The 12,776-nt window shown below is 29.1% G+C and overlaps 1 protein-coding gene across 3 annotated transcripts in view; it reads right to left on the minus strand.

Moving 5' to 3' along the window:
• Positions 1 to 12,776, minus strand: part of LOC129959104 (NPC intracellular cholesterol transporter 1-like) — a 47,122-nt gene that overhangs the window by 8,246 nt on the left and 26,100 nt on the right. For all 3 annotated transcript variants that reach the window (XM_056071918.1, XM_056071917.1, XM_056071920.1), the window contains 14 exons: positions 12,481 to 12,686; positions 12,083 to 12,262; positions 7,834 to 7,894; positions 7,620 to 7,748; positions 6,909 to 7,091; positions 5,836 to 5,950; positions 5,450 to 5,577; positions 4,524 to 4,658; positions 4,238 to 4,327; positions 3,964 to 4,154; positions 3,155 to 3,273; positions 2,343 to 2,451; positions 818 to 882; positions 550 to 694 (listed from right to left, as the gene is read on the minus strand). In XM_056071918.1, coding sequence (XP_055927893.1) covers positions 550 to 694; positions 818 to 882; positions 2,343 to 2,451; positions 3,155 to 3,273; positions 3,964 to 4,154; positions 4,238 to 4,327; positions 4,524 to 4,658; positions 5,450 to 5,577; positions 5,836 to 5,950; positions 6,909 to 7,091; positions 7,620 to 7,748; positions 7,834 to 7,894; positions 12,083 to 12,262; positions 12,481 to 12,686 — 1,856 coding nt within the window. The remainder of the gene's footprint in view (positions 1 to 549; positions 695 to 817; positions 883 to 2,342; positions 2,452 to 3,154; positions 3,274 to 3,963; positions 4,155 to 4,237; positions 4,328 to 4,523; positions 4,659 to 5,449; positions 5,578 to 5,835; positions 5,951 to 6,908; positions 7,092 to 7,619; positions 7,749 to 7,833; positions 7,895 to 12,082; positions 12,263 to 12,480; positions 12,687 to 12,776) is intronic.

Consider the following 12,776-nt stretch of genomic DNA (forward strand, 5'->3'; position numbering starts at 1 on the left):
TATTTTTAAAAAATCAATATATTTGACATTCGAAAATATTTTAAATAAGTAAGCCTGTAACCAAATATTATTCTCATTTGACACTTAAAACTGGTTAATTCAAAGTAGATCAGAATTTAATTTTCTATCAATTTTAAGAAACCATTCCAAATATTAAGTAAAACAATAGGTCATAAAACAATTTTTTTTAACTAAACTAAAGAGTATAAAAGTTTCATTAGCATAAGGCAAGATTCGAAATGCTTTTTTTTAATATATCTCACTCTCCTATTTTCATTTTATATCCTTTTTGATAGTATGATTATAAAATATTTCAAAACTTAATTCATTTTAATAAATAAAACTGACGTAAAAATTTTCTCTGCAGTTGTAAATTTGTCAGAAATCATTAAAATGATGAAATAGGAAATATTCTGTGCTGTCTAATAAATAAACATTAATAATAAAAAATATTTACACTCGTGAGACTTTTTTTTTCAAGATAAATTACGACATTTTATTCTTATAACAAAAATTCAATGAAGAGAAATATGTCATTTAATTACAAACCTGTACGGAAATACTCTGACATTACTACTTGAATTAGTTTGAATTTTTTCTGTAAGCCATCCTGAAATTTTTCTTGACCATCGCAGAGCTTCATAGAAATCCTTACTCGTTTTTAAGATGGTGTGGTATGTCATGAAATTCGTAGCTATGAAGGAAAATGAATGCTCACATTAGCTTATATATATCAAATAAAAATAATAAAAAATGCATTAAAATTGATGAATTAAAATTATTTCTAATGAAATCACATATGCAAAATTATTCTTACCTCCAACAGAGGCACCCTTATCTGAATATTTAAGCTCTACTGCACTACCAAATTGAGCCCGTCCACTGAAATAAAAATACAACTCATTTAGGATAAAACTTCACATCATAATTCTAGAGAAATAATTCAACAAAACTAATAACAGCATTCATGAAAGAAAATGTGTAAGTTCAAAATTCTTAAGCAGCTTTGCATTTATTCTGAACTAACTGAAGGATACTGAATGACAGATCTCATTATTAAAATCAATTAAGTTGAAAAAAATATTGTCAAAATCACAAATAATATAATTAAATCAATAAAAAAATATTTATATTCAAAATAATTTATATAAAGAATTATCATCTTTTACATTTACTTAATTTAGAATCATCAAGGTTCTTTTGACATAATGTTGCAGGAAAATTGTCCTTTGAAGTAATTTTTTTGATAGAGTATCAACAGGGCATTTCTGATCTAAATATATATCTATAAAATAAAATCGGGAAGTGAAAATTAAAGCCTTACTTTTAAATAATGACAACATCTATTAAAAAGTTATACAATTTAAATTTTGAACACATTGAAAAGTTAGCTTTAACTTTTAACCCACAGTTTACAATTGCTCATCACAAGATCATCAATCGCTCATTGCTCTTGGCCAAACTGCCACGAAGACAACATTAATTACATAAGGTAGTTATCAAAATAATAGAAACACATGTAAATAAAAGTGACATTTATGCACTTCGTAAGCATTAATATATATACTTAACTAACAATTTATTAATATAAAAAAAAGAAATATGATATTATGAGGTAGTTATAGTGAAGATGGATTTTTGTCAAAAGGCTAAAATGTCAAACCTCATAGTTACTTTTAAAGAAAGCGATTAGCTGGTGCAACTGCGACAAAAACATCCCAGTTTATTTTATTTTATTTTTTTTTAATCCTTCTAGAGGTACGGTGTCTTAAAATCATGACAGCGTATACACAGCGCGGGTAGACAAGCTTGGCAAAGCAAAACAGTGGACAGAAGGAGAAGCTGAATGAAAGAGACCTAAGGATATTGAAAACTTATGATGCAAACTTTGCTTTCTGCGGCAGATGGAATTTCTCAGGATAATAATGCTCCTATTCATGCAGCGGCACTTGCCCAATCATGGTTTGATGAATACGAAGATGAACTGAAGCATCTAACCTCGACCCGCACAGTCCCTCGATTTCAATACAATCGAAACATTATGGTTTATTTTATAGCGTCGAATCCGAAATCGATATCCTCCAGCGGCATATCTCCGGAAGCTTTCACAAGATTTCCCATGAAGAATGGCGCAATATACCTTTAGACGAATAAAGGTTGTATAAACGTGCCAAAAGGTGGATCTACGTCTTTATCAATAGGATTCTCATATTCATTTATGACGTTTCTATTATTTTGATAATAACCTGCACAACATTTTTTGAAAAAATAAGCACTGATAAGACAATGAACATATAAACATGCTATTTCCATAAGATTTAAATAAAAAAAATTTAAAGCACCCTTTAGAACATGTCTGACTAGGAATTTCTTGAAGAAAGTTTCTTAAATTCTTGTTAAAAACATCTCCTAATGGACGCTGGGAACGAGGCAAACTACAAGACTGGCATTCTGAAAAAATATACAAATATAAATTGCTTTATTGTAACACATTCCAGATCATTTTATAAATGTTCTATCATACTGATATATGAAAATGTCTACGAAACAACCCAAATATATAAACGACACAATAGCAATTATAGGAACAGAATTGAAACCCAATAACATCGTTCAATAATGCATATATATTTAATGTAGTATATACGTATATATATTATTCAATATTGGAATTATAATGCAAGATTCTTATGTTTTTATTCAGATTTTAAATTTTCGTACCGGTTAAGAAAAAAAGTAGATAAACATGAAAAAAACCAACATCAAATTACAAATGTGATTAACTCACCTGATACAGACCTTTACTTTGAACAGATTATACTTTAAATAGCACCATTAAATTACACCTGCTACTTATATGAGTCATCTAATGATCAGTCAATTAAAAAGTAAAACAACTAATAGCAGTGGCTAATTTTAACTTAGTTCTCAAGAGTTTAGTTAAAAGAGTATCAATATCTCCAACAAAACACTACTAGTGAAAGCCAATATAAGGACCCTTCATTCCTGAAAAATTTCAGAATACAAGAGTGTTCGAAATTAAAATGTCCTATCTTTAAGCTTCAGAAACTATATATATTCTCTTAAAAACAACATAAATGCTTACTTAAAATTTAAACCTTTAAGCAAAAAACACAACAATGAATTAACTCACCTTTTCTTCTTGATTCTGCTGGACAATGAGTATTATTCATATGAAAACAACAACTTGGACTGTGCATATACTCAAAATACGTGTCCAACCAACTAACTGGACGCAGAGCAATGTATGTTCTAAAAAAATTACGTAATTAAATTTAGAAAAATAAAAAATTATTTCTAATAATTATTTACAATAACTATTTCTAATCAATACATTTACAGGAGTGTTTGTGGGATCCCAAAAAATCCCCTGAAACTTTTACGGACTTACTACCGACATTTTGGAGTTTCGAGAAGGGGGGGGGAGAGAAATGAAAAATTACAATTATGAAGTATTGAATGACCTAATTATAAATAATCAATGAATTACTTTTTTTGCAAAATTAATAACTATTAATTTTTCAAAATTAAGACCTTTGAACCCAGGTCACGTGATCGCACATCTGGTCGAACGAAGTCTCTCCCTTTTTTTTCTGCCGCGCCTACTTGCCGAAAAGAATCCAGAAGAGATTGTCCGAGAACCGGGGAATGAGTCATAACTCACAATAAGGAAAGAACCAAAAAGAAGTTTTTTTCCCCCTTTTCACGCATTATCACTGCCTTTGGAGAAAGAAAAGAAAAGTTTTCACCACACACACTGACCTTGCGTTTTCTGCTTTCAAAGCAAACAAAATTACCCAGATCAAAATAAATAATTCATTATTATTCCTACTTCCTTTTGAACGACGATCCCCGGAATTTCCGGGTATCGAAGTTCAAAATCCCCGGAATTCCGGGGTTTCCCCGAAGCACAAACACCCCTGCATTTATTAAAATGCTCACCTGTTGCTTCTATCAGCCATCCATTTGAGTTGTACCATCATTGAATCTTCATCACAGCCATGACTAGCACAAATACGGTTTTGAGAATTTTGATCTGAATAGTTGTAACCATCAGTTACGACAAAATAAACAGGCGGACCAACCGAAAGATATTTACTGAGATATTGGAAATAATTCAACATATAGGAATCCTATAAAGTACAAAAGTAATATAAATCATACAACAATTTGAGGACACATAATTCAAATATAAAACCATATAATATTCACATACTTCAGGCATAGCCAATTCTTGATCTAGTCCAATATCTATTTTGTTAAGAACAGCGACTGAGGAACACAACCAACCTAAGAAGGCAATTAACTGAGGGAGGAAAAAAACAGAATCAAATTATTCCCTGTTCAAAAATGTGATAGAATTAAATTATTGAGAGCCATTATTTATCAAAGATACTTCATTTTTATGTAAATGTTTAAATTAGATACAAGCAATACAGTAAAATAGGTATATTCAAAAGAACTGAATTGCAAATCAATTTTTTTTAAAACTAATTTCTTACCACAAGAACTCTTGAGAAGTTGTTGAGTAACAAAGGAGCATACACATTCTTGAAAAATTTATATAAAACCCCCTTTGTGTTTATTTTTTCTTGCTTCGAAGTTCTGATGCAGCAAAACAAATCCAATCTATGATTCTGCAAAGCAAAAACTAGTATTTACAAAAGGCCTTTAAACAATAATACTCTTTAAAAAATTTTAAATCGTAAAAATATGTTCATATATTAAAAAATTACTTTCTTTTAAATAGGAGAGTTATAGGGTCTAAGATTGTAACAAATTTAATTTTCAGGAATAATGAAATTTTTACACGTCCTATTAGTAACATCATGGTTCGAAGGGCGATTCCCTCTTCAATAATTAAAAAAATTCTTGTAAATACAGTACGAATAAACTTTAAAAAAAAAATTAACAAATTAATACCAATCTACATAAAATACACTGAATGAAATGTAGCACAATAACAAGAAACAATGTAATTAATTAACTGGTATTAGGCATATTACCAACACATTATAAATAGATTTAACAGCACATATCATTGAATGTTCTCATTCAATATATTTTGATACATCATTCTATATTTCAAAGGACAAAAACATAATTTAAACAGAAAATAGCTTTTAATTTCCAAACAGACATCTTTAAATTATAATAAATCAATACATTAAAAAAATTAATCAAAATACTGTTCGTTCTCAAGCCTAATAAATTTTAATTTCGACAACTTTCTATTTCTACGATATGAAACAGTATGGTTTATTACAGTCCACAAAGCAGTTTATACCTTTTATTTTAAATTAATAAAATTATGTGTTATTTTAACAAAAATTGAATTCATAAAGAGAAAATAATTTATATTTTAAAATAATTCCATAGTTTTTATATATTTATATGCATCTTGGAAGCACAAATATTCTCTACTTACTTCTTGTCTTTTAACATCAAGAGTAAATAGACACAAAAAGCAGGTCATTTGTAGGAAGAAATTGATCAGCAGAGCAACTCCAGCATACAAGGCAAACAATTTAACAGCAGGCATATCCGTTAGAGCACCTAAAAATTTATATTTAAATGCCTCAATAAAAACTTTCAACAAATATTAAGCATGAGGTTTTAAAAAATGGAGTTATTCTGGAGAATATTTTATGAGATCACATTCCATAAATAATATTCAGTCATGTATTACCCTTTATTATAAAAATTAAACAAAATAATAACCTTATGTAAAACACAATCTGATATATATTAAAATGACAAGGAAAAATACTCTTTTTTGGCTTAAAAATGATAGTGATAACAGATCATACTAACCAATAAAAAAGCAGCTGGACATCGAAAGACTAGATAACATCATACTTGGGGCTACTTGTCCAACAACACGTCCTATTTGTTTACTGACTGTTTCATCTGGTAATCTTTCATCTCGCTACAAAATTTTTAAAAAATTAGATGTCTAGAAACATCTGAAAAACCTGAATTTAACATCACAACAGTTAAAGTAATGATTTCAAATATTAAATGTTATTTAACTTTCTGTGTCATTTTAAAATGATGAGTAAAATCTTTCATACAAACAATTGAGTTACGGGAAAAGATTTTCAAAAAAGGTCACGATATAAAAATTTAAAAAATAAATGTTAGAAAAAAGAGAAATCATAAGTACACTCATTAGGCAAATCTTTTTTTTTAAAGGTAGTAGTTTGCTGTATGTAACCATACTATACTATTACTATAAAAACCATCTAAACCAACAAATTAATTAATAAGAACTGAAATTAAGCTACAAAAAATAAAAAATCCAAAAACATTACTATAAATTAAGTCTTTATTTTAACTAATAAAAAAAAAACGTTTGAACAGAACTTTCCATATATGTATTATTATAATTAAAAAAAAAAAATTATGTCTGAATGAAGTACACAGAATAGAAACGATTATCAGCAGCATATGTTTAACTGATCATTTAAAAATGAATTATTCTTACTGGAAAAACAATATGGTTTCCTTAAAGTTAATAAAGTAATTTAATATTCAATTCTTACAACACTGAAAACTGATGTTAAAATATTTGACTACTGCACTAGAAAACAACTATTTATATTCATTCAATAATTTAAACTTATATTTTTATGTCAAACATCACATCAAAATACAAGCCACAATCAGACACATGCAAACATTCGCACGGAAAAATTTTAAATCAACGACAAAACAAGCCTTATATTTCACTGAATGTGGATTTTTCCCCAAAATAATTTGATTACCTTATAATTTTATTCTAACTTTTTTTTTCATTCTACAACCTTCGAAATTTTAAAATCACAAATCTTAATTTGCGTGATATTTATTACTTTAAAATAAAACAAGAATTAAAAAATATGTACCTGATAGGCTTGTACAAGAATAAAAATATTATCAACTCCAACAGCAAGAACTAAGAAGGGGATGACTTCAATTATGATTAAGGTTGCAGGCACACCAGCAAAGCAAAATATTCCCAAAGATGACAGCACTGAAACAATCACAATAAAAACACCAGCAAAGCCTAGTGAGATTTTGGAATCGACCTGAAAAAATAAAAAACCATTACTAATGAATGATTTCTAGAAATGAAATTTGATTTCAGCATATAAAAACAATTTTCAATTGGTTTACACATAAGTAATATTGTAAATGAATTACTATAAATATATAAATGAAACAATCATGTAGACTGTAATCATGACTGCTATACAAATGCAATTACAAAAGGTGAGGCAATGCGTAAAAGTATTCAGTTAAATCATTTTCCTTCAAAACGCAAGATTTAATAGAATTATAAAGTTCTACAGTAAAAAAAAAGTCTTGTCTACCTTTGAAAAATGTTCCGAACGAATCCAAGTTATAACAAATGCATTTCGAGTTCAATAAAGCTTACCATTATACATTGATTCGTTATGTAAAAAGATTTACTAAATCAACTATGGATAAAGAAGTTGAATAATGAAATTAGGCCGTAAAATAAAAAGTATATAAATACGAAGAAACGGCTAGAAAGTCAAAACAGACTGGATTTAATTAATTTTTAAGAATCATGAGACAGAATTCATACTTACTAGCATACTTTTGCATGTATTAACTTCACCTAAGGCCACAGCAATGTATACAAACATTATAATATAACTTATGGCAACAGTGAGGATATCAGAATGACTTCCTCTCTCTAATTCATCTTCAACTGATCTCTAAAAATACAGATGAACATTTTTTTATAATATATTCAAATATATAAGAAATAAGAGTAATTAATATAAATATGAAGATTATTACCTCAGCTTTGAAAGCAACGGTCAGATTTTCAGATCGATAGTTCTTAAGGAAATCTATAAAACTGAAATAAAATGATAAAAATTTATAAAAAAAAGAACAATTTCTTTGGGACATACAGTTGACTAAAAATGAAACAATTCTTTACTCTGTTCCACTCTAACTTGGCAGTAGTGTATATTCTAGGGAGGCCGAATCGCAGTCGTTGTTAGGGGTACCAAGTTGCTTTAAAGTACAAAGTTACTAGAAATGCAGATAGCTGGCGAAACTTTATCTCGCAAATTCTTCGCCAAATAGTAAATATTTATTAACTTTATTATATTATCATTTTAAATCAGAGAATTAATTTTTTTCTTATTTTCATTATTTTGTTCAATATTATTAATACATTATTTTAATAAATCATTAAAGTTATTTCATTTCGTTTCGTCGTTTTTCAAAAGAAAACCCCAAATCTTTCAATATTCTGTAAAGCGTAGTTCTTCTAATGTTTTTCGAAAAGATATCTGTATCATCGTTCAAATCTTTTTAACTTTATTTAATGTTAGGATCTCATTTCTAAGAAAAAATGCATGGATTTTTCGTCAAATATAGGATAATGTAAAATCATCATATTTTAAAAGACTTGAATGTTTACCTACTGAGCCTGGTCCCTTCTTTCCAGGGGTACTTAAAGGATTGGATGCCTTTATTTCTTTTTTCAAACGGAAAACTGTTCGTTGAGAAACACCTGTAGATGCGAAACTTTATCGACCATTTGATTGATAGAATCTTGAGGGTTTCTTCTCGGAGTCGAGAATAAACATTTAATATGCTTCTGCATGATGCACTTTTTGTTGGTTTCACTCGTCTTGAAGGTGTGTACAGCGTAATCGGTGATAATACTTTTTCAGACATTTTAGAAGTGAATAGAAATGACGAATTGAATAAATATTCAACAATCAAAACTAATAACTACTAATGTGATTTACAGTATCAAAAATATCAGCTCGTAAAAAAGCGAGAATAAAAAAGTACGAATGATGATAATAACGGTTGCGAAGTGAATGAAGAAAGTTGGCGGAGACTTACAAGAAAAGAACGTCAAATATTTGACCTTGAAGACCAGTTCTAGCCAAAGTAGAGTTCATTATATTAATCTTTTGGTTTTATTCGTTCGCATTATTTACAAAATACTTAACAGATAAGCACTTCTAACTTGAGAATAATTTTAAATACATACTGATAAAAAAAAGGATTTCTGTAATTTATGATATTATTTGATAAATTTCTGAGCATTTTAGCTCTTTTAAAGTCAAAATTGATGGGAAACTCTTTCCTAACGCCGAGCGTCTCATTTTCTGTCTTTTACAATACTGCCAAGTCAGGGTGAAATAGAATATAACAACACTAAATTTGACCGGCCTGTTTTAATTCCTTAATATTCAAAGAAAGTGCATGCAATTCCCTTTTCCAACACTACCTAATCCTCCAAGATATAACATTGTTAATTTCCTTTACAAATCCACGCCTATTCTTACATTCCTCACATTATTTGAGAACTAGGGTACATTCTGGGCAGTCCATTCTCCAGATCAATTGATTGCATTACATAGCAACTGGAGAAGTTATAAAGGTTAACAAATTAAAGAGGGAAGAATTCCATAAAGCTATATATGAGCATATTGCAGGGTATGTACACAAGATGAGTCTGATGTAATTTGCCAAACAGAGAGGATTATAGAAGAGCCCATGTGGATCAGAAAACACTATTGCTACCCAACTTCTATCTCTATCCACCCATAACTTAAAAACGGTAAAAGTGAATATGTAACTAATCGGAGAAATAATCATAAATATAAAACTTTATGAATAATCTAAACTAAATATAAAAGCACATTTTAAAAGAGAAAGGAAAATCCTATAAACTGGCAACATTTTCATCAGGATACTTGGATTTAAAACCGAGATACATGAACCGAAACCTTGTCAAAATGCAAAACCGAACTGTCGCCAAAAGTTTTGATACTGAATGTCGCAAATACCGTTCTAGCTACAGTTTGTCAAATTTACCAAAAACTTGTTAATTCCATCAGCTTTGGAATGAGTTTATAATAAACCATATCTGTGTTCTAGTTCAGAAGAAATTTAGTCCCGTTTGCAATATATCACTGAAATCGGCGTTGCTCTAAATCGGCATTCATCATGTCCGCAAATGGAAGGATGGTAGATAAATGGAATGTATGCAAATTCGCAAATACGAAGTCTTTCAGATCTAGAGATGTCTGTCGGTTTGTTTTTCATTGTGTTTATAACTTAATAAAAATTCTACCTTTCTCTTATTTCACTATAAAATTTTCTTTCTTGAACGTAACTAAAACAGATGATTTAAGGCGTAAAAGAAATTAAAATCAGAAAAAAACAATACCCCGTCGCGGGTTTCCTTTCTTGACGAATATGGATTTCAGTGATGTATAGCAAAAGAAATGCTAAATTTCTCTTCAACTTGAAGTGTATTGTAAATTCATTCAAAAGCTGATGGAATTGAAGAAATTTTGATAAATTTCACAGACTGTAGATAAAACGGTACTTCCGATATTCAATATTAAAGATTTTGGAGACAATTCTATTTTGCATTTAGATAAGGTTTCAGCATTTGTAGTTCAGCTTCAAATGTAGACATCTTGATGAAAATGGTGTCATTTGCAGGATTTTCCATGCTCTTTCAAAATATGTGCTTAATTTATGTATAAGTCTGTCGAAAACTTTTAAACAGGATTGGGTAGGGACTCTACTATCAGCTTCTTTTGCTTCATAAAGTAAGTCAAATGCACCTTTCGTATACAAATTACTGCACATTGCATAAGGGATATATTTATGATCACAGTAGTGTAGAGATTTATAAAATCCGAAATGAATTATACAATGAATAAAAAAAAATTAAGAATTTTCGGGATTTAAGTAAAAAGTTAAAACACGAAGAACAGTGTTGTTCTTGTTCTGTTCTTGGTATGTTTTAGAAAAATGGTGCATATGAAAATTAATACAGTATAGCATTATCTTGCACATTATATCAAATGTAAAATGTAATGTATTGAAAACATTATTTAGGTCTATATACATCAAAACTAATAATCTATAACATAAAATTTGTGAAGATAACAGCACACATCGTTGATTAAATTTCACAAAGTGTAAAATCCTCAGTTTCAAACTTATAATGCTTATACTCAAATCTAACGAAACTTTAAACGGATATTTTTATTTATCGCCCTTTTTTCACAACTGCATTTATATAGTTTTATATTTTTCAGTCCAAAAATATTTATATTAATTATAGCTTAAACTGCACAGTAGTAAATAGGTCAGGAGCAATATGAATGCCCTATTATCAATGGAATAAAATATCACAAAGAATTTTGACTACCTATTGTTGTGAGTTTCATCAGAGCCTGACTAAGACAGGGGTATACGGGGCAGTTGTCCCGCTCCCCCACATCAGAGGGGGACCCCAAATCAAACAGAAACTTTCTTTTACGTTTCCTTCTTTAATAAACTTTTTTTAAACAAAATATAAGTACACTGTAAAATCCGTCAGTTTTATGTTAGCTTCTTCATTAATCTATCGTATGAACACACAAAAAAAAATCTATATTTCGTAAATCCTTAAATAGGACTTTGTCTATGGTATTTTTCATAAATTAATTAAAAGTGCTAAAAATGTCTTTCTAATTATACATTTAAATAGCACTTGTCGAATTTTGGCTCTTCAAATGTGCTATATCCTTTTAATGATGGACATAGAATTGTCAGAAAATTAATAAAATTTCGTCGGACAATTGGTGGGGGGGGGGGCTTTATGGCTGTTTTAGGTTCTAGTCAATTTTCTTGTTATATATCTATAATGAGGTGAAAAATTTAAATAACTCCATAAAATTCGGTTCTTTATTACTGAAAAAGTGAAGCAGAAAGGGGGGGGGGCTCAAACAAGTTTTTGCCCTGGGCCCCAAGTAGGCTAAGATAGGCTCTGAATTTCATACATATGTAGTAATATGACTGTCACACAGATTCTACAAAACTTTGTTTTATTCGACTTATAAATAAAGAGCACAAATTTCTTTTACCAAATTAAAAGCACTAATTTATTATTTTTTAGTTCCAATGAATTAAAATAAAAACGTAAGCGATCATTGACATTCTCTTACAAAGGAATTGTCCCCTACATTAAGATTTCTTTAAACACAAATTTTAAATAGAAACAAAATATGCTTACACTCTCTCCCATAATAATGCATCTTCATTCAGTGCTTGCTCATAATGGTTAACAACAGGTATAGTAATAATTAATGCAGTGGCTGAATGGTACTCAGAATTATGGAAACCACCTAAAGCTACTTCGGTTGATTGAAGAGGACCACCATAAGGAGCATAGCACTTCATCTCACCCATAGTTCTAGAGGGGAAACAAAAGATTTTCAATTTAGAAAAATAAAATAAAATGCGTCATTACAAAGCTATGAGAAATTAAATGAAAATGTTAGATATATAAAAAATGCTATAACCTTTTAATATATTATTTATTACTATTAAAAACATCAGCTTACCAAAACTAAAGAAAATATTTAATATTCCATGGATACTTCAAAAAAATTGAAAATATGACATACTTACCCAGCACAATCTTTAAAGTGACCTAGATAATCAAAATTTTTGTCTTCCAACAAACTCCTTTGATTCTGATAGAAACCAAATATACTTTGAATAGCACAGTTCTTGTTCAGTGGCGCTAAAGGTGCAACACAAATATCAGATAGAGTCACTGTTTTATTCTTATTTTTGGCCACGAGGCGTTCAGCTGCTAGTTGCAAATCCAATACCTTTAATGTTAAGAAATAAAATATTTAAAAATATTAGAAGTAAACATTAAAAATGTCTCTTATGTAAGAATAATTACCTATTAGCATCAA

This window comes from Argiope bruennichi, chromosome X1 (assembly GCF_947563725.1).
Source record: "Argiope bruennichi chromosome X1, qqArgBrue1.1, whole genome shotgun sequence".
In the NCBI taxonomy this organism is placed as follows: Eukaryota; Metazoa; Arthropoda; class Arachnida; order Araneae; family Araneidae; genus Argiope; species Argiope bruennichi.